The 25,944-nt window shown below is 27.1% G+C and overlaps 1 protein-coding gene across 1 annotated transcript; it reads left to right on the forward strand.

Moving 5' to 3' along the window:
• The first annotated feature begins 8,978 nt into the window (after window positions 1-8,978).
• On the forward strand, window positions 8,979-24,070 carry LOC112681721 (E3 ubiquitin-protein ligase MYLIP-like). Its single transcript, XM_025552015.1, has 6 exons — window positions 8,979-9,633; window positions 11,467-11,660; window positions 22,432-22,663; window positions 22,733-22,908; window positions 23,037-23,256; window positions 23,510-24,070. Exons 1-6 carry the CDS (start codon window positions 9,547-9,549, stop codon window positions 23,918-23,920), a joined length of 1,320 nt encoding a protein of 439 aa, XP_025407800.1. The 5' UTR covers window positions 8,979-9,546; the 3' UTR covers window positions 23,921-24,070.
• The last annotated feature ends 1,874 nt before the right edge of the window (window positions 24,071-25,944 follow it).

Here is a 25,944-nt window from a genome sequence, read left to right on the forward strand (position 1 = left end):
TCCAATTAGAGAACTGATCCAAATCAGATTGAAGTTTTGTGGAGTTATCAGGCGAGCTTAGGCGCAAATATACGAGTAACTTAATGTCATCAGCAAAACATAGAATTTGAGAGTGGTGTAGCACACGATGGAGATTGTTAATAAATAATTAAAACAATATTGGCGATAAATGACTCTCTTGAGGGACACCCGACAAGACTAGAAAAAAATTTGACTTAGTAAATAATAATATAATATGCTAATAATAATATTTTATACATCTATATTCTATTTTTATAGCGGATTTTTGCGTATGGATTTTTGTGATATTTAAAAAATCAAATATATTACACAAATATTTTTGAAATAAGACAATAATTATACCATATATAATTAAGTTTGCTTATGTCTAAGCCTGTAAAAAAATATTAAGTATATACCGCACATATATTGAATAATATAATAATTATTATATTATACTACATTTATTTTAACAATAACTTTAGTTTTATATTAATACTAGTCTCTTCATTTTTCTCCGCTCCTTACACATTCGATATACCATGAATATTATAATGGAGACAAAAGGTGTTGACAGTATTTATAGTTATCGAAAATCTTAAATCATTATTAAATATTTTTTATATATATATTATTACATTTATTTTGAGTTGAAATATATGTTATACTATATAACCTATTATAAATTAAATATTAAGTATTGTGTTATATTGTTATATTGTAAATTTATAAATGTAATAACTTATAATATAAATCATACTACTTTCATGTGTCGTAGATAAAAAAACACGAGGTCCGTTGATGAAAAGTTAAAATGATTTTTAATTATTATTTAAAAATGACAAATTAACAAATAACTATCTGAAATTAACTGTCCAATTTACATATTAGTATATTATCTTGGAACAATTTAGTACGATTAACGTTATATTTATTTATTTATATACATAGATGTGTGTGGTGTGTGTGTGTGTGTGTGTGTGTGTGTATGTGTGGGTGTGTGTGTTATGTATTATTTTAATTATTTCTGGCGTTATTACAAATGAAAAAAATAATACCATAATATATCTTTCTGTTTCTATTTATATAGTATACATTTTTAAAAACCAAAAATTTTCACTTGTAAATTGGCAAAATGTCATACAATTTTAAGCTCACTAATGTCTTAAATACTAAAATATACTTATATTATACTGAGCAAATGCATTGATGATAATATATAACTTAAAATTTACATTAATAATAATTATACAATATAAATACCTAACTACTTAAAAAACAAAAATACATTCATTCTAACTGACCATGAATAAATTAAAACACATACGCGAATTTTATTTTATAAATGGAAGTATTATTTTAATTTGTTATTTAAATTTTCAAATGCATGCAATTATGTTAGGTGTATAATAGTATATGACTACAATATATTTAAAAAAATTGTTTTCAAAACCGAATTAAACCCATAATAGGTTAAACTCATATACTTTTAAATGTTTCGATTATTTATCATATTATATTATTATTACTACTTATAGTTAATATATTTATTGATACATTTATAGTTATTTTGATAAAATTTCATATAATTATTAAATTTATATAACATGCTATTAACAACTAATAGTAGATAATACTTCTACCAGTTATTATGCCTATTATATATAATAGGCATAATAACTGGTATAAGTATATATATGTACATTTTATCGTACATATATGTACGATAAAAATATATATTACTTGCTTATTTGCTTCAAATCGAAAGTAAGCAAATTTTGATATTAAAGATTAAGAAATTTCATAGAAATTATATGATTATCATATTTATTAGATAATATTTGAATATTATCTATAAATTATTTTTCTCATCACATTAATTATATTTTAAAAACGTCCTATAACCTTGTATAAAGCTTTTAACATTACGCACAATAAAATGTGCTCAGTTTGAAATAGTCTTACGAATACGTTGAAGTGCTCTCAAATGTATTAAATTAATTTTTATTAGTTACCACAAAAAAAACCTAACGGTGAAAAAAGGTCAAGTTCCAAACTCCCTCCCAAAAAAGTCGGCCTATCAAATTAGTGAAATTTACATTGTGGCCAAGTCTGGCAGGGGCATATACAAGGGAGGATGTGGGGGTCATATTTTCATTAGATAATTATGTTTTCTGGGAGTTCTTGACTCTTTTTAAAACTGAGAAAGATCTTTCTCCACTAGCATTTGAACATGGTATAAATATAAAAAATTTTAAAGCTATTTCCACAATAGGAAATGAATCATTTAACTTTGATACTGTTAATACTTCAAGAAAACTGCATGGATAATTTTTCATCTTCTGAAAAATACTTCATTATGGTTTTAAATTGTATAATCTCATTCTCAAATTCCGGTTATAAACACTATAAATATTTACTAATTGCTTTGATTTTTCTCGTAAAATATCATCGTCAATTCCTTCCACATTAAAAAAAAAAAACCCTAAACAATTCATTTATTTCAATGCATTCAAATGCATTTATATGTGATTTTCACTCATATTGATTGAAAATAAAATATTTGGCACGTTTGTTTTCCAGTCAATCGTGATTCGTGAATCGAACTCGACAACGACGACAACTATGACCACAAGACAAGAGAGAGAGATAACAAAAACAATTACTTGGTAGTGTGTAAATAAATTATTTGAAACTATTAATATCAAATTTAATAATCTTATGGTTATAAATTATAATACATATAGAAAGATAAATAAGAAATACAATAAACACAATTTTATGTCAGTATAACAAAAATAAAAATGCATAGGCCCAAGCGCTAAATAATAATAATATGGTTAGAACTACTGACGAAATAACTCAGCGGTTTAATATAATACAAAATAACTATTATAATTATAATATATATATTATATTATATTATAATATTATAATATTAAATAATTGTTATTAATATTTTTCAATAATAAATTAATAATTTTTCCTTAAAAACTAGTATATACATTAGAAAATTTCAAAACTTTTGTTGACGCCGATAAAAAAATTGCCACCCCTATAATTTTACCGCCCGGGGCAGCTTCCTTCTTTGCCTCCTCTTCTTAACCCAGAACTAATTGTAAATTATTATTTTGACACATTCAATAATATGTCTTTTATTATTTATTATTTAAATGTGCAGGTACTTAGGTTTAGGAAATTTCCTTCCATAATGATTTGTTTGCACCTTATCCCCCTTCCCATATAAAATTTATGTACCTATACGCTAAGTCTGGTATTTTTTAATTCATAACCTCACTGCACTCCTACATTAAAGGACACTTTTCTATTATTTGTATTGTTTAACACTTGGCCAGTTTCTGAATGAGGCATAAAACATCATTATCGAATGCAGTGTTTCCCAACTTATTTTACCCGCGGAACCTCTGCAGGAGCTTGAACGCTTTGTGGAACCCCAATATTTTTTCTAAAATTTTAATACAGGTAAATGTTTGGTACACTTAAATGAGTGGGTTATCAGACACTTCCAGCACAAGAGTGTCATTAATATAAAAAAAAAAAGACGGCTTTAACATTTTATTTTGTTTATTACTATTACAATATTATAAATGTAATATTAAAGCTTAAAATTTAATATTTGTCTCTCATTACCTCTAAGATAGATTCAATGAGAAGATTGGAATATTTTCATAGTTTTTTTCATAACTGTTTTTAAATCTGGAGTTATTCCTGAAAGTGAGATTTGTAAGTCCGAAGCCGCGTTCAGTTGATTTCGAAACTTATTCTTTGTATTTGTATACGCCGAAAAGTTACAAATTATGCACCTCATATCGGGAAATGTGTCAATTCCAGTTCTATGTTCAAATCATAGGCAAAATCAAAATATTGCTAATTAATTTATATTTTCTTAAATTTCTCACCCTTCGCGCAAGCTCACGGAACCCTTAGGTTCCGCGGAACACCAGTAGTTAAACACTGATCTTATGTACTCATTTATGACTTACGTGGGTGATGAGGACAAGAGAACTCAGAAAAAAGAAAAGGGTTTATATGCCTTCTCAAAAAAAATAGTGAATCATAGTAGGTAGTGGTATCTACATTGCGGCCAAGTCTAGTTTATGCCTCATTCAGAAACTGGCCAAGTGTTAAACGATACAAATAAAAGAGGAGTGAGTTGAGGAGAGAGGTTGCTCTTTATTGAGGAGTAAGTGAGGTTATGAATTAAAAAATACCAGACTTGGCCACAATGTAAATTTTACTACTTTGATAGGGCGACTTTTTTGGAAGGGAGTTTGTAACTTGGCCTTTTTTCACCGTTAGGTTTTTTTTTGGGGATATCAATTATTTTTGCAGGCTTCAGCATCGTGGACGACGTGTTATTATATTTTAATTTTTTTTTTTATGTGTCGTAGATTTTCTCTTATAAAACCGTTTGGGTTTCTGTTGAGGAGCTGAAAAATTGGATTCTTGAGCGTTGTCAATACCAGGCAATGATAGCCAAGTTCAGTTTTTTATTTTTCGTTGTCGATACTTTTTAGATAGAATGTCTATTAAGTCTGGCCTATTCAATGTTCTTAGACGGTTGTATTCAATAATGGCACTATCCTTGGTTTTCACCTGACAGGGATCAAAATTAATTAAGTGAACTCCCTGGAGGATCATCACCCTGGGCCACGTATGCTTGACCACACAAGAATGTTGAGTTACCAACACAGATATATATATATATATATATATTAAATATATTTAATATATATATCTGTAGTTGCCAACAACTAACAAAGCAAAATGGGGAATTGATATCGGTGCACATAAGTTCGACTGATGATTTCGAACTTGGTCGGAATTCGTTCTAAGTCATACATTGATCAATAGATAGTCATACATTCATCAATGTTTTTTTGACGTTACCACGTAAAATTATCGTCTGTATACCGACAAATATTATTAAAATATTCTGTATTTGAATAATTATATCACAGAAGTATGAGGTGAGTGAGCATTTAGCATATTATTAATATAACAATAATATTATTAGAGCGTTTTTCTATTTTCGTTCGTATCATGTTATTTTTTAATATAAATTGTATACAATATATTTACAGCAGTAAACACACTGACACATAATCGTGTTTGTGGGATACTCATTGGCTGTATTTTTATTTTTTTTATTTTGTAAATTGGTTGTATTAGGTATAATTTACAACCATCAGATTATTAAATTTGATATTAATAGTTTTAAATTATTTATTTGTACTCTACCAATAGTCCCGTAAACTGTCTAGTCATATTGACTAAAAAACAAACGGACTTAATATTTCTTAACAGCGATTTTTCTTTAACTAATATAATTGAAAATCGCATACAATTATGAAGTGCTAATTGTTTTTACTAAAAACAAATTCTTCTATTATATTAAAACTACCGATAATGCAGTTTATTATTAAGATGTTTATTGGCTTTTGATAAATGAACAAATTTTAACACTGTTGTTTTTTATATAATTTTTTTATGATGTATACAACGGTACAGTTGGTTTGTAAAGGATGGAATTTTAAAATCAGACCCCAGGCGGCATTAACCCGGCACCTCCGTGATACGAAACGGCACGTCCAAGTTAACCCGAATCAACCATTCACGCTCGTCTAGGCCCCGTCTGAGTTTATAATTTTTAATATTTAATTTACAACTTACAGTTCAATAGTTTACATGTCAACGTTACTTGTCGCGACGCGTTCGTAACCTGGAGAGCGAATTGCTTACAATATTTTTTCTACCCGGATCCGTCACAGAGAACCGGTCTCGATCTGGCCCAGACAAGTGTGAACTCTCAGATAGAAAAAAAATCAATAAGATATTCTTTTTCTAAAATCTGGACCCAATAAGTCTTATTCAATAAGACCTATTGGGTCCAGATCTTTTTCTAAGACCTGACAAGGACCAGTGGAAATCTTTCTTAACTATTTAAAAACTGTTTTTATTCCTTGGAGGAATTTATCCTAAACCCCTGTCTCCAGTTGTACGCCATTGGGAGTACATACCGACAAGATTTTTATCTATACTGTGACCATTCAAACCTTAAGTAAAACATAATAATGCTTTTTGCATAACCTTAAATAAAACATTATGCAAAAAGCATTATTTTAGATTAAAGTTGAATGGAAATATTGAACAAATAAATACATATTATATCTATTATAATTATTATATATTGGTGTTTTATACCAATGACAGTGCACCTATGTTTACGCCCACTCTATGTGACCCGTACAATCAGAAAGTTCCTACTAGTGTAATTGCATTAAAATAATAATACAATTTATAAAGTATATGGTATTAATGGCAATATATATATATATATATTTTAAATTAATCAATATAATCTAATTTGATAACAATAACCCGAATAAATTATATTTGCTTACAATAAAAACAAATTATTAGATTTCTAGCTCGTAGAACGGTAAAACATCGAGACGACTCCATATTAAAAAAAAAAAAATACATAATTCAACATGTATGTTTTGTAAATGTAATATTCAAAGTGTTTGTAGTTAAAACCATCTTGACGATAGTTAAAATATGTAAAAGTATATGCACATGTATATATACGAGTACATGATATTTAGGATGAAATGTATTAATGGAAAATAAACAAATTTAAATAACATATAAAACTATATTATATTTTAAAATCATATTATATCACAAATAAATAAATAAATTATATAGAATAAGTTTTAGTTTGACATTTAATTAGATTGTAAAGTTTAATTTGTGAATTATAAAACTTAAATCATTTATTTTTCATCTCCTACTAATTTTTTATTTTAATTTATACCTACAATATATGGGGATCTTAAGGGACACAAAATATTATAAATATTCTAACTACTTGGATCTCAAGATACATTCTTAATTTAGTTTATTTAATCTATAATTCATTTAAATCTCAAATTATATGTCTGTTGCATTCATAATAAATTTATATTTGTTGAACTTCTAAACATCAAAAAATACTTATCAAAATTTTTAAGGTTAGTACATTTAATTGCGAAGTGGCTGTATACAATTTTTTCTATGGCAATTAACATTGTTTCAAAGTTTTTTTTTTCATTTGCTCAGTGAAGTTAATGAGCGAATCTAAAAATGAGCTCTGTATGTAACACCTTTTAAGTTTGATTCTTGGTATAATGAATACATAGTTTAAAACTTTTTATGCTGAATCACTGCCCAAAGTTAAGTACTTTAAGTTAAGTAATTTAAAAAAGAACATCATTATTCTTTGTATAATAAACATTAAGTACCAGTTCACAATTTTCTTTTCATTTTTAATATTCCATAATACTTAAATCATAAACACATTGAACTGTTGCATAATTTTCGTGCATTTATCGAATCCTTACATTGTATCAAGAAGAGGTTTTTTTTTTTTTGTTTTTATGTTCTGACGACACCGTTGGGTTGTTGAATTTTTTTTTTTTCAATAGTTGTTTCGAATACTTCCTCGAACGGCCCCACATATTCAGAAATATGTACAGTGTTAAAATTAAATTTCTGACATCGGTAAAAAGCCAGGTTATTCAGCTAATATAATTTGATTGTATCTAAATTATAAAACTATTTTAAATCGTTAAACCATTCATTAATTGGCAATATTCCGCGTGGTACAACGAGTACCATGAATCACGTGCGTGCTTGTGTTTGAGTCTCGCAAATGCGTAATCGTACTGCTATTTCGTGGTACAAAGGCACCATTTGGGGGTGAGTAGAGTGTGCACTCGCTCACCCTGAATTTTTTTTAGTTTCAATTATTGGCTATTGGCCTAGGCGTCACTGATACATGGCCTTCAGTTTTCCCATCTTTAATATTGTGCGTGCACCGCGGCTAATCAGTAATCACAGCTAATCATAAATGTTGGCCTGGGGGTGGGAAAAAATAGGCCTCTTTAACACATCCTTATAAAAAACTAAAATAGCGCCCCTGGTGTGATATTATGCCGTCAAATGTCAACCGATAGCGCGTGCGAGACAACGACCACGGACCGTTAAAACGTATCAAGACCATTGACGGTGTGTGAATCACGACACGGGCAACGAATATAATTCTCAAACATTCTACTCGAATAACTGATACTTGAGAACGTATGATAATGTCATAAGAGTTATTGCTGTTAATATGTATAAAAATGTCCGGTTGTTTTTGTTGACAAAAAACGCGTTATTATTTACTGTATAAATTAAGGATGAAACCATCTCGAGGAGAGGAAATTAAAATTAAAGAATATGATGCTATAAATTGTATACATATCGTATGAAATCTTGTGACGTCTAATAAGTTATGTATTCCTTGGATGTTGGCTACAAGCTTGATCGTTTGAACGGAATATCATTCGTTAATGGGAATCGAAAATTGAGATCACAACCAACTCCTAACAGTAAATCCTCGGAGGACATGATGATATTGAACAGTCTGCGTTCGTCATGGGTTGTCGCCCTTTGACCAGATAGCTGAGTATTTTACAAAGAACTTGGGCACATTTACCGCAGGAGAAAAACCGGTTCTCGGCTACGGGTTTTCGGAGTTGGCCGCGTGGACACCTAGCGTGTATTCTACACGCGCTGCAAGCGGTCGAAAAGAAATGTGTCAACGGTATCGCAGGCGAGAAAATTCGCCAACACCGAGTGATGGTCGCGAGCGGCGGCAACGGCGACCGGTGGAAAAAACACGCGCGACAACGTGGGCAAGTGATAGTACAGCGGCAACGCAGCACAAAGAACGAGCCGCGATAACGTTTTGTCGGCTGTTCGTATACGGGCGGAGGGGATGGTGGGAAAACGCTGAGTCTTCTGACGGTCAGGCGCGCAAACACGACAAACTCGTTCCGCGCGCACCGCCGACGACGCCGAAACGCGTGCAACACGACCGTTGCCGAACGTAACCCGACCGTCAAACACTGCACCTCCCCTCCCCTACCATGGACCAGTAACAGCTGATCCACACTGCGAGCGCGCGTTGATCAATTCCTATTTATTTACTTTTTCATTATTATTATTATTATTATTATTGTATGGCGTTTTTGTTTTTTTTTTTGTTTTTTTTTTTACTGTTTTTTATTATACTCTTCATTTCGTCACCACGATCATCTGCACGTTTTTTTCCCTCTGTGCCCGCCCCCGCGACCACTCCATTGTCCTTGCCGTCGAAACTTTCGCGTTATCTCGTAACACATGTGCCATCATGTAACAAGACGTCGTCTCTTACGTGCCCGCGCAGTGGTCAGCGAGTGACCGTTCGTCTGTATGGTAATTATTGTTCAGTCGATTTTGTACCGCGTGCCGACGCCGCCGATCGTTCATATCGATAATAGTTCTTTTGATGTTTTATTTTTTACCAATCCAATCGTACCCAGTTCGTATCTTCCACTCCCCTCTCACAAATCCTCTCTCACACTCGAGCCTTGTCGTCGATATACCCTAAGCCGACTGACGTGCGCAACGGCAGTGCATTCGCGCGTGTTAACAAGTGAAATATGAACAGTGAAAATGTGGTGTTTAGTGAGCCAACCGAACGCCGTCGTCATAGAAGTCAGACTCGACCATAAAGCAAAGGGTCTAGAATGCCTTGAAAAGGTAAATAATACGACATTTTTTTTTTTTGTTTAACCAATTCGGTCGCTATGATGATAATGTGTTGTCTTCGACCTGGTTGTTACGAATCACTCAATTCATTGGCTCTAGTTGTTAATGACAGCTTTTGAAATTGTTGTTTATACTAACTTGTAGGAGAACCCTTTAGTATACAGTATCTCATTAGTTTCATTGTTATCATGATGCATAATATCAAATTTTTAGTATTTACTTACATCTTATGTTTTAATTTAAGTACTCTAATAATTAGGATTACTTATTTGGTTTTTCTAGAACCTTAAATTATGTGAATATGTTCTTTAAAATAAGATAAAACCCTTAAATAACAGTAAATAGAAGAAATAAATAAATAAATTATTAGTTAAGGTTGTTTGTAATTAATTACTTAATTTTTTTTTTTTTTTTGATATTTAGGTACATAACAAATAATTTGATTAAAATCAGATGCTACTCAACTGTTAATATTCATTTACCAAAAACTACTATAGGTTAAATGAATGTCTAAAAAATGAATTAAATTAAGTAACATATTAAAAATTTGTTGATGAATTCTAATTTCTGTATCTCCTTGTTATCCATAATATCCTTATCACTTATTCAATCAAATGAAGTACCTTTCTAAATGAATTTTAATTTGTATTGAATATAGAAAATTTGAAATGTATTTATATAATTAATATTTAGTGACAGACTTAATATAAATTATAAAAGTTATTGTTTATTGAATTTTTTTTAAAACAAGTATTTAGGTAGGTTAACCTTAGAGCTAACAATCAAGAGGAAAATGGCTAATTTTATTTTTTGTAAACTTACAATAGAATAGGTATTTATATTCTTAGCAGTTGATTGTGTATACCATGGCGCTCAACATTTTCTATATCCTTTTTTAAATTCTGAGTGAAGCAAAAGATAAACTGATTTACCAACTAAGTTTTTTTTATTTTTCTGTAAATATTTTTTATAAGGTAGGTATATTCGCAACAATCATTTTAATATGTAGTAGAAAAAACTTTGGAAACCTTATAAGAGCCTTTATCATATCTCAATAGTTTTTTTTAATTGACCTATTATTTTAACAAAGAACAAAAACTGACACTATTTTTTAACAAATCCTCTCCAAAAAAAAAAAAGTAAAACTGGTTTTAAATTAATAAGGAATTTTTTGTAAATTTGTATTTATTAAAAAAAATAAACAGCTTTTAATAAAATTTTAATAAAAATGTTTGAGCTTGTCAAATGTTAAATAATTAATACTTAGTATATTTTATGGATTACATTTAATTAAAGTTCAACTATAGACCTAATAAAATATTAATATAAGTTAAATTAGAGCTGAGTAACATAATTTTACTTCCTAATTAAACAAAAATTGAGTAAGCAACCTTCATGTATTTCAATTTTCCAGCCTGAATTTCATAAATAATAATTACAATCCTACTTATTCTCTACTATAGTATCTTAAAAATTTAACTTTCTTATGGATTTATATTCTTAAATCATAATGTAATCTATAATAATTATTAAAATAATTTGTCTTGAAATTTATTAAAACAAAATATAATTGTTTTCAATCAATATTTTCCATACTAAGTTTAATTTATTTATTATATATATATATATATGTGATACAACAGTATTCATATAATTATATAGATATTATATAAAGTCATCGAAATACCATTTTTTACTGTCAATTAATATGGTTGTTCTTGGATTATATTATTATGTACTTATTTCTAAACACTTTAGTTTATGTTTTTCAATAGATCAGAAATAATAACTCAAACTAAAATTACATTTAAAAATGTTTAATAGGTTTGTGAATGTTTGGGTATCAACAAGGAATGTGATTACTTTGGATTACAGTATAAAACTGTCAAAGGGCAAGACGTTTGGTTAAACCTAAGAAATTTGATAGAGCATCAAGTGGCTGGAGTTCATCCATATCGTTTTGCACTAAGAGTCAAATTTTGGGTACCACCGCATTTATTACTACAAGAGTCTACCCGGTAAGATTTAAAATTTATTAAAATAATTATTTATTCAAAGCTTAATATAATTATAAATTGTTTGTCAGGTTTACTAGACTAGATAATAAAAAATATTAATGCTGCTTCATAGGTTACAAAAATGTATCATATTGATAAGTTTATATGAAGTTTTAATGATAATGCATGTTGATAGGTATTCTTAATTATAAGTTAATTAGGGTGAGTTGTAATTCATAACTATTAACTATGATAAAGTTCAAATCTAAATAAATATGTATGGTTTTAAACTATATATTTGATCAATATGAGGCTATTTTTATTTTTTCCTATTTAAAGAATTAATTCTGTTTGGATAAACTAAATATTAATTTATATATTAATACAAAATGGTAAATTGTAAAATCATAAATAATTTACCAACTCAAATGTTTAATTTTTATTACAGAAGTAAATGATAGATTAAAAAAACACATTAAAATAGATAAGTAAATGAAAGTGTAGACATATATTTTTACGAATATATTAAATCTTTATACAAGGAAATAATATAAGCCAATAAGGTACTTTAAATGAACAAATTTAATAATTGATAGGTATATTATATTAACATACTTTGTTCTAAAATATTAACATATAAATAAAAAATTCCAAATCACTTAATATAATAATTTAATATTATTTTTATTAGTTAATTAAATTGTTTTAATGTATATAAGCCATAGCTTCATATTTTGTTAAATTTGCATTTAGAAACTTATTCAACAAATCAATAAATTTAAATTACAAATCAGAAATCAGTATGTGTTGCATTTTTAATTTTAAATTAAGTACTTCTTTTTGGAGAATTATTTCTAATATAATACATTTATATCATAAAAAATGAATGAAATTGAAAATAATTATTAAATACATTGTCAATATAATTCTTTGACTTCAATTTTAATTTTGCATATAGATAAGACATCTAGAAAATAGTTTTAATCATAATGGTAGTTGAAAACTATTTGTATGTAATTAAATTTAGATTCAATGTTTTCCATTTTTATTTTAAATGATGTTATTAATTAAGACATTTTTAATTTTTATGAATTAAGTTATTGTGTTTTATTGGTTTATTGGTTTCAAATACAAATATGTTTGGTAATAGTAAATTTTAAAATCTTTCGAGTATAGTTATTTTCTTGGAAAATTAATTCTTATTATTTTTATTATCTGAAATACTAAGAAATTGATTTAAGTAATATTTTATGTACAATAATTTTTTCTCCGACAAAAGAATAAAGGTCAAATTCGTTAATGAAAAAAGTGTAGATAACCTATACAAAAAGGATTATATTTTCAGACAGATTTTAGCTTGCCACCTATCTAAGCCAAATATAATTATATTAGTCCATATATTTGTATAAAATTAATTTTATTTTAATATATGATGTATATTATGATATATTATGTAAATTATATATAATTTTTACTAGAAATAGTTGTCGAGTGAATTAATTGTTTGTATTAAAAAATAATTTCTAATTTACTAATATTACAAGCCTTATTAAAAAAAAAATATGTGATTTTAGCTATGCTTGTATTCTGTAGACTCAATTGGCCTTATAGATAATAATTTAGTGAAAATACCCTTGTGCAGCAATTAAGTTGGTTAAGTTAATACTTCATTGTTTACACGAAAAAATTAAATAAAATTATATATACAGTGTGGTGTGTGTATCATAAACCATTACCAATTTACATGAGATATATTATCAGACAAATAAACTACTATTTAAACATACTTTTAACTATCGTTTATAATTTTATTATTCATACATATGTGTGTGTTTTTCAATACACCCTTTTTATCATCAATTTATTTATTAGCCAACTAGATTGAAATATACTATAACACCCATGCCCCATGGTTGGTTAGGGAATGTTTGGTATGGAAATCAACCAACGCAATGTATAATTTGATTTTTAAATACATGGCTTATTTAAAAATAAAATGTTCTAACTGGGATTTAATGTCATATTCACCAAAGTTTTATTATTTTGTCATTTTATTAGACTGTGTGCATTAAATTATTAAATTTAAGTAGAAAAATAGTTTAAAAATTTATTTTTTTCATGCTAATTTGTTCTTATAAATGACTGAATAAATATTACAGTTTAGATAAAACTTTATTTAATGTATATTAATATACATTAATAAAATGTAATACACTTTTTGTTATCAAATCTAGTGAACAATCTAGTGGCAAGTAAAATAAAAAAATACAATGACAAAGAGAAAGTGTCTTTGAATAAATCTCCACCAATGTTTAATAGGCATTATAGTTCTACCATACTATATGTGATATTTTAAATTCAGGGTCATAAAAAATAAGATTTGTTTAATTTAATTAAATTGAGATTTTTTTTTTTTTTGTAGCTTTATATTATTTTTTTATTCTTTACATTGTTTGTTCCTTAAATTTCGTAATTTGGGTTCAATGCTACTTACAATATAATTTTCTTGGTTATACATTGTGGTTATTGACCTTGTAATATCTACTCATTGATTCTTAAAACTATAATCATTATTTTTCTCTTTCTTATAATATTTCCTCACTAGATAGCGAGCTTAAAAATGATTAATTTAGCTTTATTTCCTGAATATTGATATTAATATTTCAGTTATATCAATTGCACATATCACATAATATTTATCATTTTTACTCAGATTAGCAGCTAGTGCTTAGCCTTGCACTTGGGCTCTTATGATATTATAATATATAGGTAGATAACTGATATATTAAGATAATAATTAATACCTTTCTTAAAAAAAAATTAATGTTTATAGAACTTAGATTTTATATAGTATTTAGTTATACTTAAATTACTTTGGAAAATATTCATTTTTATACTTTTATTGCTCAACTATTAGCGTAATCGGGCGTTTTTACGGCTGTATAAATACGTATTTTGATATTAATTACAATAAGATTTTTATAGGCTGTTTCTATTTAAGTGCGAACGTATTAGTCGTAAAGTAATATAAATCGAAAAGTAATGTTTCAACATTGCCGCTTTGGGTGTGTTATATGGCATCAAACATTTTGTACCCTGCTAGCTTTGTCAATAAAATATATTTTAATTTTAACGGGTGAAACCATCTTTGAAACGATTATTTTCTTACACCTTACTTATATTGTGTTGTTTTCTTTCTATAAAATATATGTATGTATAAAAAAATCATGAACGTTTTATTATTAAAAAATACTTGCCCCTTACAGACGATCTTACTCATGTTCTATTGTGGAATGTTTGAAATAATATATTTATCCAATATTAATGTCATGGCTGATGGCTCCTTATTGTACTTTCATAATATCTATACATTCATGAAATTGGAACATATTTAACTGTTAGTTGATATAATATAATACATCATTTTCACAATAAGAAGTATCATTTGGGTAGATTAGTAGAAATGTTTTGTAATAATTTTTCTTAGTTATAGTAATTATCTAATAATATACCTACACGTGCCAATTATTCTAGTATTTGGCACTCGTGTTAAACTTTTCGACGCCATTCTCTGCTCTGCTCTGCTCTGAATTTCGAAAATATCCTACGAATTGTCTTAAATACCCACAATTATAGGTTTTTATGACATTGTAGTGCATATTATGTATGGAATATTAAAAGGAAAAATATTATTCCCACTAAATTATGATCCCTTAATATTTTCATATGTTTTCGAAAAGAAAAGCACTTTCTATAAAATAAGAAAATTATTTTTTTTATTTATTTTATGTACAATAATTTCAAAATATGTTGAACGTGTATGAATACTTTACTTCTTCGTCAACCGTCATTAATGGTGGTACAATGTTTACATTAAAATGCATAGTGACAATTATTGGCCAACAAATTCAAGAAGGTATTGTGAACTTGTCTAAAAAAATTATCATGCAAGTTAAATATATGATTATCCTTATGGCACGTACGAAGATTCATATATATATATATAAATGTACTGTTAAATGTTTTCAATGGTGTTTTCATAAAAATAAGTTGTAAAGTTGAACAACCTCTTATATAAAATTAAAAAAAAAAAAAATGTAACCATAAAGTCTACAGGTGCACTCCAATCGTCCATGCATGTTTATATAATGTGCGGAATGTCTATACATACTCAATGACATAAAATCCCACTATCTCGTTGATGTCAACCGTTGTCTAAAATAATTCTGCTAACGTTCATGTAAATTACCATAAAACGCATCATTTGGATGGTAATCTATTATTGTTATACCAACTATATCTTAAGTAGCATATCTATTTCTCTAGCGTTAGAAACAACTGTTGAAATATTTTCGTATCGCGTACGGTATATTTAAGTTTCGGATTATTATCAATTCACGTAATTGCTTTGTGAATCTTAAATTTTGTTTTACTTTCAACTGTCGCGCCAATTGTTTTAATTCGTTGCGATATTGTATACCATACACGCATGTCACGTTAACATAATATTGCACCCGGCACTATGGAAACAAAACAAAAGTCCTAGAGAACCATTATTCGCGGTCATAGAATTAAAATCCTCTCCGGTGCTATCGTCCGGTTTCTTTATTGTCATTAATGAACTGTTGAGTACCGTACGTCCATACTTCCTCCTCGGCACGTAACTAATTCGTCCGCGATGTCAACATTCTACAATCACTAGCCGCTAATTAATAATTATTTACAGCGTAGTGTTCTGCGAAAATTTCTAAACCTTTGTTCGAACATGTTAATATTTCGTTTTTTTTAAGCCTAATGTTAATGATTTTTTTTTTTCACATTCTATTCAGTAAACTAACTGAATTACCTTACTTTGCACGGAAGACTCTTGATCGGTACATAGATTTTAATAGGTTACCTATTAACCCTTACATTATTTAAGGCCTAGCCTTATGGTATAACTTTTGGTTATGAATTCGCCTCGTCGAACAATATAAATTGGACGGTGAAAATTGCTTAACCGACAAAAAAACGGCTTAAACAATATTTTTTTTCAAATCCCTTCTTATTGCTTATCTAGTGTATTATAGAAACCACTATTTCAAATTTCGATATCATACGTTATTGTTTTTGAGGTGTATCGATCTCATTCAGAGAGTATTTTAATTTTTTATTAATTCACATTTGAAATCTTTATTTATGTTCAATATTTAATCTCCGTTTAGATTTTAATTTTTAATTTTTAACCTACTTAACAATTATATTTCTGAGATAGTTTTATGATTTTACCACAAGACTTAGGAGAATGAAGAACATTTTGTGTTATTCATATAAAATGCATTTTTAATACATTTTCATCTATTGAAATAACCTACTCAACCATTGCCGTATCATTTATTTTCTTGATTGGATGTTGGTTATGATAATTTTATTTTTTGTTTAGTAAATAGACATTTTTCTGTTTCTTTACTTGTTTGCTCATTTGTATATTTAATATACGGGGATTAATCATTTAATAATTATTATTTTATTAGTTTTTTAATTTATATTATTCCATCATGGTACAAATTGAAAGAAAATTATCACGTTCTACTACTACTCATGACAAAATTACGTTAATGTGAACAATTGTAGCGCACGTGATCCGCTGCACGGAACCATATTATGAACTTAGAATGTGATAACATTATACATTTTAGCTTGATGTAAACACTGTATAGGGAACCTTCATCTTGACAACACTCATTCAATATGGTTGTTTTTTATATCCCTACTATATATACTACATTTACGAGAAAACATTTGTTATTTTGAAATCATTTTTAATTTATAATTTTTATCGTATCTTACATCTTTTTATGAACCTACACATTTGAATCACATTTAATTAAACGTTATTAAAAAAAATTTGTTAGGCGTGAGTTATAGAATAATATTAAATTATGCAATTATGTAAATTTATCATGACGATTTGTTGATAATATTGTCAAAAAAGGTCTGAAAAGGGCACTTTAAAATTAGTTTGCACGAAATTTAATTTATTAATCGTAATGCCTGGAAATTTACAGAAAATTATTCGCAGTATTAATCTATATTATACCTTTAAAAGGTGCTTAATTAATTTCTCTCGATGAATATTAAGACTTAATTTTTTACCATATGAATTACACATATAAGAGTATACACAGCATATAGGAGTAAAGTTGAAAATAAATAAACATGGTAATTTTCTTTAAAAAAAATGTAGAAGATGGAAACTATTTCAAATCGATATTTTAATTTCAGGAATACAATTAGAATCACCTTTTACATACGAATATATGTATATTTCTTTGCACCTTTAAATTATTGATGTTTTATCAAATATCGATTTGTACTGTTGCGAATTACGTATATTGAATTGCAAACTATATTTAAGTAGTAATAACTTATAAATTGTAGTATTATTATAAGTAACTTCACTTCGAAGGAATCTGCCCAATATTAAAAATAATTAAAATATTGTCATTAGATACTTGTTAAATTAATTTATTGTATTGTGTTTTCTATAACATATATTATTGAGTTAACCATATATTATCATGATAATACTGGTTTATTACGCATTATTTCTCTTAACCACTTATACTACCTGGATGGCTTATTAGTATTGGATTTAAATTAAGTTTAATTTTGATTGGTAATTATTCAACATTTAAGTTATCAAATGAAAGCAAAAATAAAATCCATTTACGGTTGTTGGCATTATGATCTATTCTTATAATCACGTGCCATTTATTCACAACTCTGTCCTCAAATTATTTCAAACTGTTTACTAAAATGGGCCTTTAGGTTTTATTTCATATAAGAATAAAAATAATTTTCCAATATAATAATTGTTTAATAATCTATTAATAAAGTTTTTAATTTTTAAATTGTGGAAAAAGTTTACGAAACTTTTTATATTGTACTCGTTTGTTTATTATCGATGATATTTTAGTATCCGTATGTACGGGTTTCAAACGAATACAAATTGTTTCATGGTCATACTCGTGAACTAAGGTCGAATTATGTAGTGTATATTCATGGAAAAAATACAGTTTAAATTGGCCTAATTTAAACCACCAATTATTTACAAACCAATGATACATTTTTATTGTTCATGTGTAATTTTTTCGAGTTCCATTTATTTATGCCATTATTTAATGGGTACATATTTAATAGTTCATTTAATAGTTTTGTTTTTGATATATGAGCGTATGTACACATTTGTCAATTAAAGTTACTATCAAATTTTAAATACTGTTGAGGTTAATATCATTATTATTAACGACAAAAAAAAACAATAAATAATAATTATTGTTTAGATTTCTAATACATTTATGGTTTAATTAATCATGATATCGTAAGTTTAATTTTTGAATGAATCAATTCAACTGTATACATTATTAAAGTAATTAAGTATTAACAATTACGAATGAGATTCTTGAGTTAAAAATGTTGGAAGAGTTGGTTCAGTCCATCAGTTTTGGGAATATTATCCATCTTAAGTGGTATCAGAGCAATTTTTCGATGTTATTGATGAATTTTCAGAGCAGAATGCAAGAAAATTTTTGTGTATAAAATTTGACTTTAAAATACTTATTTTGTATAAATATTATTAAAATCAAGTAGGTACCTATACAAATTGTTAAAAAAATTTAAAAATATATTTTATTTTTGATTTGTTCACTTCATTATAAATTTTGACAAGGCCCATTGAAACCTAACCTAACCTAACCTAATCCAACAGTTTTTTTTTTTTTTGTAAACTCAATAATCATGATTTTAAAAATAATTAGAATTAAGTATTATGACAGAAGATGTATCTATAATTCATACAAAAACCAAACTATTATTACGCAAAGATGGAAAAAAAGAAGTAGCATAAATTAAAAAGAGAAGGCAAGGCTGTAACCTATCACTAATAATGTTTAATCTATTTATTGAAGAAATTATAAAAGAATTAAGGATACAAGTAAAGCAAGGAATTAGAATATATGGGGAAACATTTAACTAAAATTTGCTAATGACATAGCTTTTTGTACGAAAATGGAGGATGACCTGCAAAACATTTTATTTAATTTAAACAAAATATGTATTTGAAAAAATATGGAATGCAATTAAATAAAAAAAATATAAAGGTTATAGTGTGGAGTAGGATAAAACCTATTCAGCTTTTATAAATATAGATAACACACGCATAGAACAAGTACATCACTTTGATTACTTGGGAAGTAAAATAACGGAAGATGGTCGGTGTAAAAATGACTTTCTAAATATAATAGCACAATGAAAGAGGGCTTTTCAGAATAAAAAATATTTATAAACTACTAATAGTGTTGTCTTAGAGGTAAGAGAGAAGTTCTTAAAAATGTATATCTGGAGTATTGTTTTACATGACTGTGAAACTTAGATAGTCGATACAGTAGAGAAAAGAAAACTAGAGGCCTTCGAAATGTGGTGTTATTGTAAAATTTTAAAGTTTAGATTAATTAAAAGAACAATGAATGAAGCTGTACTAGGTAGAACAAAGGAAAATAAAGTACTTTGGTATACAATAAAAGTTCAAAGCCACAAAATGATTGGACATATATGACACCATTATTAAAAATTTATCGGAAAACGATATTTTTTTAAAAAAAAAAAAAAAAAATTATTAGATATAAACAATCTATGCTAGTGAAGCACAATAAGTAAATATGATGACAAAATATACAGATTATAATATACAGTAAAATATACAGTCGAAACGAAATTGAAGGTCATATTTTGTAAACTTAGAAAAAACGCCTTTTTACCAATTTAAAATTTAATACGACTTTTTTTTTTAACCTTTAAATTTACTAATTTTTTTAAGTACAATCTATTTTTTTATATAAAATTTTCTCTATGAATTTCCTTGTATTCTTTTCATAATTTAATCATTAAATTTACAAGTAGTGTGAACAATTCGACAAAATCTACACATTTCAAAATATATAATAAAAAATTTCGTTTTGAAGGTTGAATAAAAATACGAATTTTGCACAATTTTGCTTCCCTTTATAATTTTACTCCCGGCATAGTCACAGTTTACCATACCCTTGCTACGTCACTGGTCATATCGGAAGAAGAATACTAAAGATGGAGTGTATGAACCAAATTATGATAGACATAGGAAAGAATAGCTATAAAGAGTTAAAATAATTGAGTAACGATAGAGATATATAGAGATTTGTAACAAACTAATAAAACGATTGTAAAGAAAAAAGAATTTTATTTTAGCATTAAATGAAAAATAGTTAAACGATAGGAGCCCAAAATTGTATTGATTAATAAAATAGTAAATTAAGGGCTGTATAAGATTTTCAAGGAGTTTGAAATTAAAACTTAAAACAATTTGAATATTTGAGTAACTTAAAATTATTTTTAGTATTACTGATTTATATTCAATATTCATACTAAGAATATTTTGGTTTTCTAGTGTGACGTAATTGTATATTGTGTGAACCTAATTAAAATACGAATTTTATGAGTATTACAAAACAAAAGAATGATATGGGATATTATAATTTTAAATTTAAAAAACGTCCAACAAAAGATTAAAAAAAAAACTTAATAATATCCAATTCTACGTATATAATTGCCAAATTAAATATCGGATATCCCATGACCCCCCCCATGTTTTTAGTGTTTCTAATAATCAAATAATTATTTTTATTTATAAAACACGATATTAATTTTTCCTTAATGAGAATATTCAAATTCGGATTTTTATTATTGTGTCACTCTAATGATTTTCATATGTATAACTAAGGAATTTTATCAAATCTATTTGGATTTTTAGTGTCAATGAGGATATATAACCTACGAGAAAATGATGTAACTGTTATAATTTAAGTAGTAGAATCATATAATTATTGCTTAACATTATACTACTCTAACCGAATTATTTTTTATTAATAATGGCTAGTTTTGAATAGTAAAAAATATTTTTATTTTGTTTATCATGGGCCTTAATATATATTTTCTAAAGATATTTATCACCAAAAGTTTATCCTTGAACTGCATGTTTTTTACTATTCATTTATTAAAATTGAATTATATATATTATATTTTGTTCTATTAATTGGCCACCTACCTGTTATCAACACCATGTGTATTATTTTCTCTAGTCTCTACAGTCTGTTTGCCACCTCGCCGCATTTAAGATTTTTATCGAGTTTTTATATTTTTAATTCACAGACATTCTTCGTAATTTAATATCATTGAGGCCACTGGAAATAAAAAGGTTGACCCCAACCGTTTGATGATTTATTATCTTATAAATTAACCCGTGTGTAAATTAGAACGTTTCGGTCAATTTTATGAATTATGATTACGATTCGTATCTATTACCATTATATTGCTAATTCTTGTCTCGAATAAAGACCATAATTATTGTGAACATATTATAAATGTTTGTACTTAATGATTGGAATGTTTGCTTATTATATCAGTTTGAAATCGAAACGTAACAAGACGTTTCAATAATATTTAATTATCGTATAATTTTCTATTCAATATCATTTATTTCTATTGCCACAGATCGAGCCAATTGGTATTATTATTTATTGGTATCGACATTAAATGTAGGTTTTATTTTATGTATTCAGTCTTGAGACTTATTTTCAATACAAGTTTTTATCTTAAGTAATAACGTTAGTAGTCAATAAGAATAAAATTATCTTGTAATTTAATTAAATAATAATTTATGCTTTAAAAATTAATGCATTTTTCCAATAAATACATTTTTATTGTTATTTTGTTATAGTCATCAATTTTATTTGCACGCAAAGTTAGAGTTATACGAAGGACGTTTGAGACCAACCGATAGCCAAGCAATATGCAAAATTATTGCATTACTGGCACAGGCTGAATTCGGCAATTGTAATGATTTGGTTGCTCTTATGCAGTTTTATGCCTATTGGTGTGAACATCTGGGTGTTCCAGCGAATGACAGCAAATCTATTGGTCAGATTAAAGCTTTTCAATCTGAAATGAAAGTATGTGTAATTTAATTTTTACTGTTTTCATTGTATATTTGTATTCATATTTATATGTTATCTTTCAAGGATATGAAACAAACAACTGCTGAATATTGGTTGATCAAAGAAGTTTCTGGCTTGCAAAATTTTGGTGAAGAGGTGTTTGAAGGTAAAACATCAAATGGTTCTTCAGTATTGATAGGAGTTGGTCCACATGGTATTAGTTTGGAACACCCTGATCAATTGGATGATGAAAAACAAATGTAAGTATTGTAATTGAGTGTATTAATTTTAAAATATTATTCAAAATAACTTTATTTGGCACTACTATACAAAAACTTTTTATAATTTAAAAAAAAAAATATTTATATTATACTGTATTATTTTTTAGGATTCCTTATACGGCGATCCGTAGCGCAGCTAGCCATCGTCGTGTATTTGAGATGTGGTATTTGGCAGGAGTTGAGCATTCCGAAACATTAATTGTTTTGAAATTAGAATCTAGTCTAGGTGCAAATACTCTATACAGAGCATTGACAGAGAAACATGCATTCTATAGTTGTGAAACTGTTAGAGGTGCTGTTACTTCACAATATATAAGAGATCTCAAGGTAAATATTAAATTTTAACTTTGAAGTTGAACAGTGTTAATGTGAACTTTTAAAAAGAAATTCTGTATCAAAAAAAGTTGTTAACCTAAATTTTATTCATTTTTATTGCTTACATTTTAATTTAAATAATGATTAATTCATATGTACATTCAAATATTCATGTACTCATCTACATACAATTGACCTATAATTGTTTACTGTTATGAATTTTAAAGGTTTTGAACCCTTATAAATGTTTTTAATTTTTTTTCAGGGTACAATTATATCTATTTTTAATGAAGATTCACCACTTGGGAAGAAATATGTATTTGACATTCAGAGGACTTGTCGTGAAGTGCATGATAATGCACGTCGTGCACTTTATGAAAAGCAAAATAAAGTCACTCCAACCAGTTCTACTATAGTTTTGAATCCGCCTGAACCTAAGCCAAATACTTCACAGGATAGCTATAAACTTGCCAAACTTATTGATGCACTTACATGTCAAATTTGTATGGATGCTACTATTGATCATGTATTTTTTCCATGCGGTCATGTTATTGCATGTGGGACATGTGTCAAACGTTGTGAAACTTGCCCACTATGTCGAGGTACCATTGATGAATCCAGACATGTTTTCATACCAACTTTAGCTGACTTACCAGGTTTTCATCATCAACAATGACGCAACTGAGTATTGTGTGCATCATGGTCATAATGGATCATTTGCGTGCTGCCATCAAGATTAACCTCTAAGCATCTACTTCTGTGATAATGTAATATATCAAAACTTCCTATACTTTCATACTTATTTATTTTTGTTCAATCTTAATTTTTCTATATTATTAATTTGAAAACTAAAATAAAACAATTTGTATAATTTAACATTAATTATTTTATTTACAAATGATTTTAATATTTAATTTAAGGTAATTAATTTTTAAGTATATTTTCTATACACACTCATTATTATTTTTAAGAATTTGTGTTACCATTGAACTATTTATTCATGTAAGTCTTTAAAAGACACAACTGTTTGTTAATATTTTCTGTTCAAGTACAATTAATATTATAATGAAAACAAATATTTACAATATTAGATTCATAAGTTAATTTTAATTTTTTTTTTTTTAGTTTTCATTTGAAATATTTTTAATGTACTACTATTTTTTTATTGATTATATGTATTATATTATTATTATAATTGTGTTATGAAATACAAATTATGCAAATTTTATAGTTGTGTGTGTACTACATTATTTAAGTATTCATTTTAAAATGATCTAAATTTAATTTACTAATACATATATACGTATTACCAGTTGTTATTGTTTTAACACTTTATACCAGGCGAAAGGGTCAATCACGCACAATTTCAGAGTTGATCATGTCAGAATTTATTTTTAGGCCACGTACACAAAAATTAATCGTGATGGTTATAAACAAATTGTCGATATGTTTTACCTATAAAGTTTTTATCTTTTATTCTGATTTATAAAAAAAAATTTCCAAGGAAGTCGATGTCCAAAGGTGAATTATATTTTCAGTAAATCATGGCTGAAAAAAGTTTGGCCACCTCTGCTTTATACTATTTGGTGTCACTTAAATGGTTGAAGTAAAAAATTTATTAGGTATGTTCTTTTCAATTATCTGATTATTATACTGGGGATTTCACACTATGAGTACAAAATCTAAGTAATTTAAATAATTAATTAACCAAATTTAATTTGTTGTTGATAGTAGTATAATTTACCATGTAATCATATAGTTAAATTAGTAAAAATAATTAATGAACAAAGTCATTTATATTTTTAGCAGTAAATATGAACAGTATAATATAACTTTTGGAATTCAAGTCTTTATAATATCATAAGGATTTTATAGTTAAATGCAAAATTAAATTATATTTGAAGACTGTAGTTGAAGAAAAAATGTTTAATAAAAAAATAAAAATAGTATGCGAAAAGTAATAATTACCATAAACTATAAGTAATGCATTAAATTATATAGTATAGCATGTTAAATCAGTCATTAGCCACTTTCTCTTATCACTAGTCCTTGGATGGGTGATCATCCAAGAATCTGGCAACATGAAATTCTGTTTCTTAACATGTAATCGACAAGATATTATGGAATAGATACATTTTATAAAATTTACCATTTAGCAATCTTAAATGTATAAATATACTTGCTTATACTCCGGCAACTTTTGCCTATTTATGTCTACTGAGATCAACTGCGTAAATGTTGAATCCAATCCACGTGTAGGGTAAGAATTAGTGCAAGAAACTGTATTTGAACATAAGCCATCCTAGCCAGCGTATAATATTTATTTCAGTAAAGGAAAGGAAAATAGTTTCATAATTAGTCAACTTTATTTTATTTTCACTTATTCATTGATCACCAGCTAATGCATAATTGTATGATGTCAGTTCAGTTCCCTACTAAATCATCCCTAATCCTTAGTTAGATGTTATACATTTTTCGTGATATTATTATATTTAAATTTGTATACCTATGTTACATATCTTCATAGTTTTATTCTAATTTAATTTCATTATTACTATATGTAAGTTAAATTTAATCTGCTGTTGATTTGTCATCAAGCTATACGGGTTATGTATCCCAATAATCCCAAATCCCTTGTGTGTACAATATATGTGTATACTTATTAACTACTTATTTTATTAGGTCAATGTTGTTTCGTAT

This window comes from Sipha flava, unplaced genomic scaffold (assembly GCF_003268045.1).
Source record: "Sipha flava isolate LNK unplaced genomic scaffold, YSA_version1 195_pilon_pilon, whole genome shotgun sequence".
NCBI lineage: Eukaryota > Metazoa > Arthropoda > Insecta > Hemiptera > Aphididae > Sipha > Sipha flava.

Excerpts from the sequence above, each read along its gene's own strand:
- LOC112681721 (XM_025552015.1), top strand. The coding sequence starts at position 9,547 with ATGTGGTGTTTAGTGAGCCAACCGAACGCCGTCGTCATAGAAGTCAGA. Across the intron at positions 11,661-22,431 it reads TTACTACAAGAGTCTACCCG|TCATCAATTTTATTTGCACG; the intron begins GTAAGATTTAAA and ends ATTTTGTTATAG. Across the intron at positions 22,909-23,036 it reads TTGGATGATGAAAAACAAAT|GATTCCTTATACGGCGATCC; the intron begins GTAAGTATTGTA and ends ATTATTTTTTAG.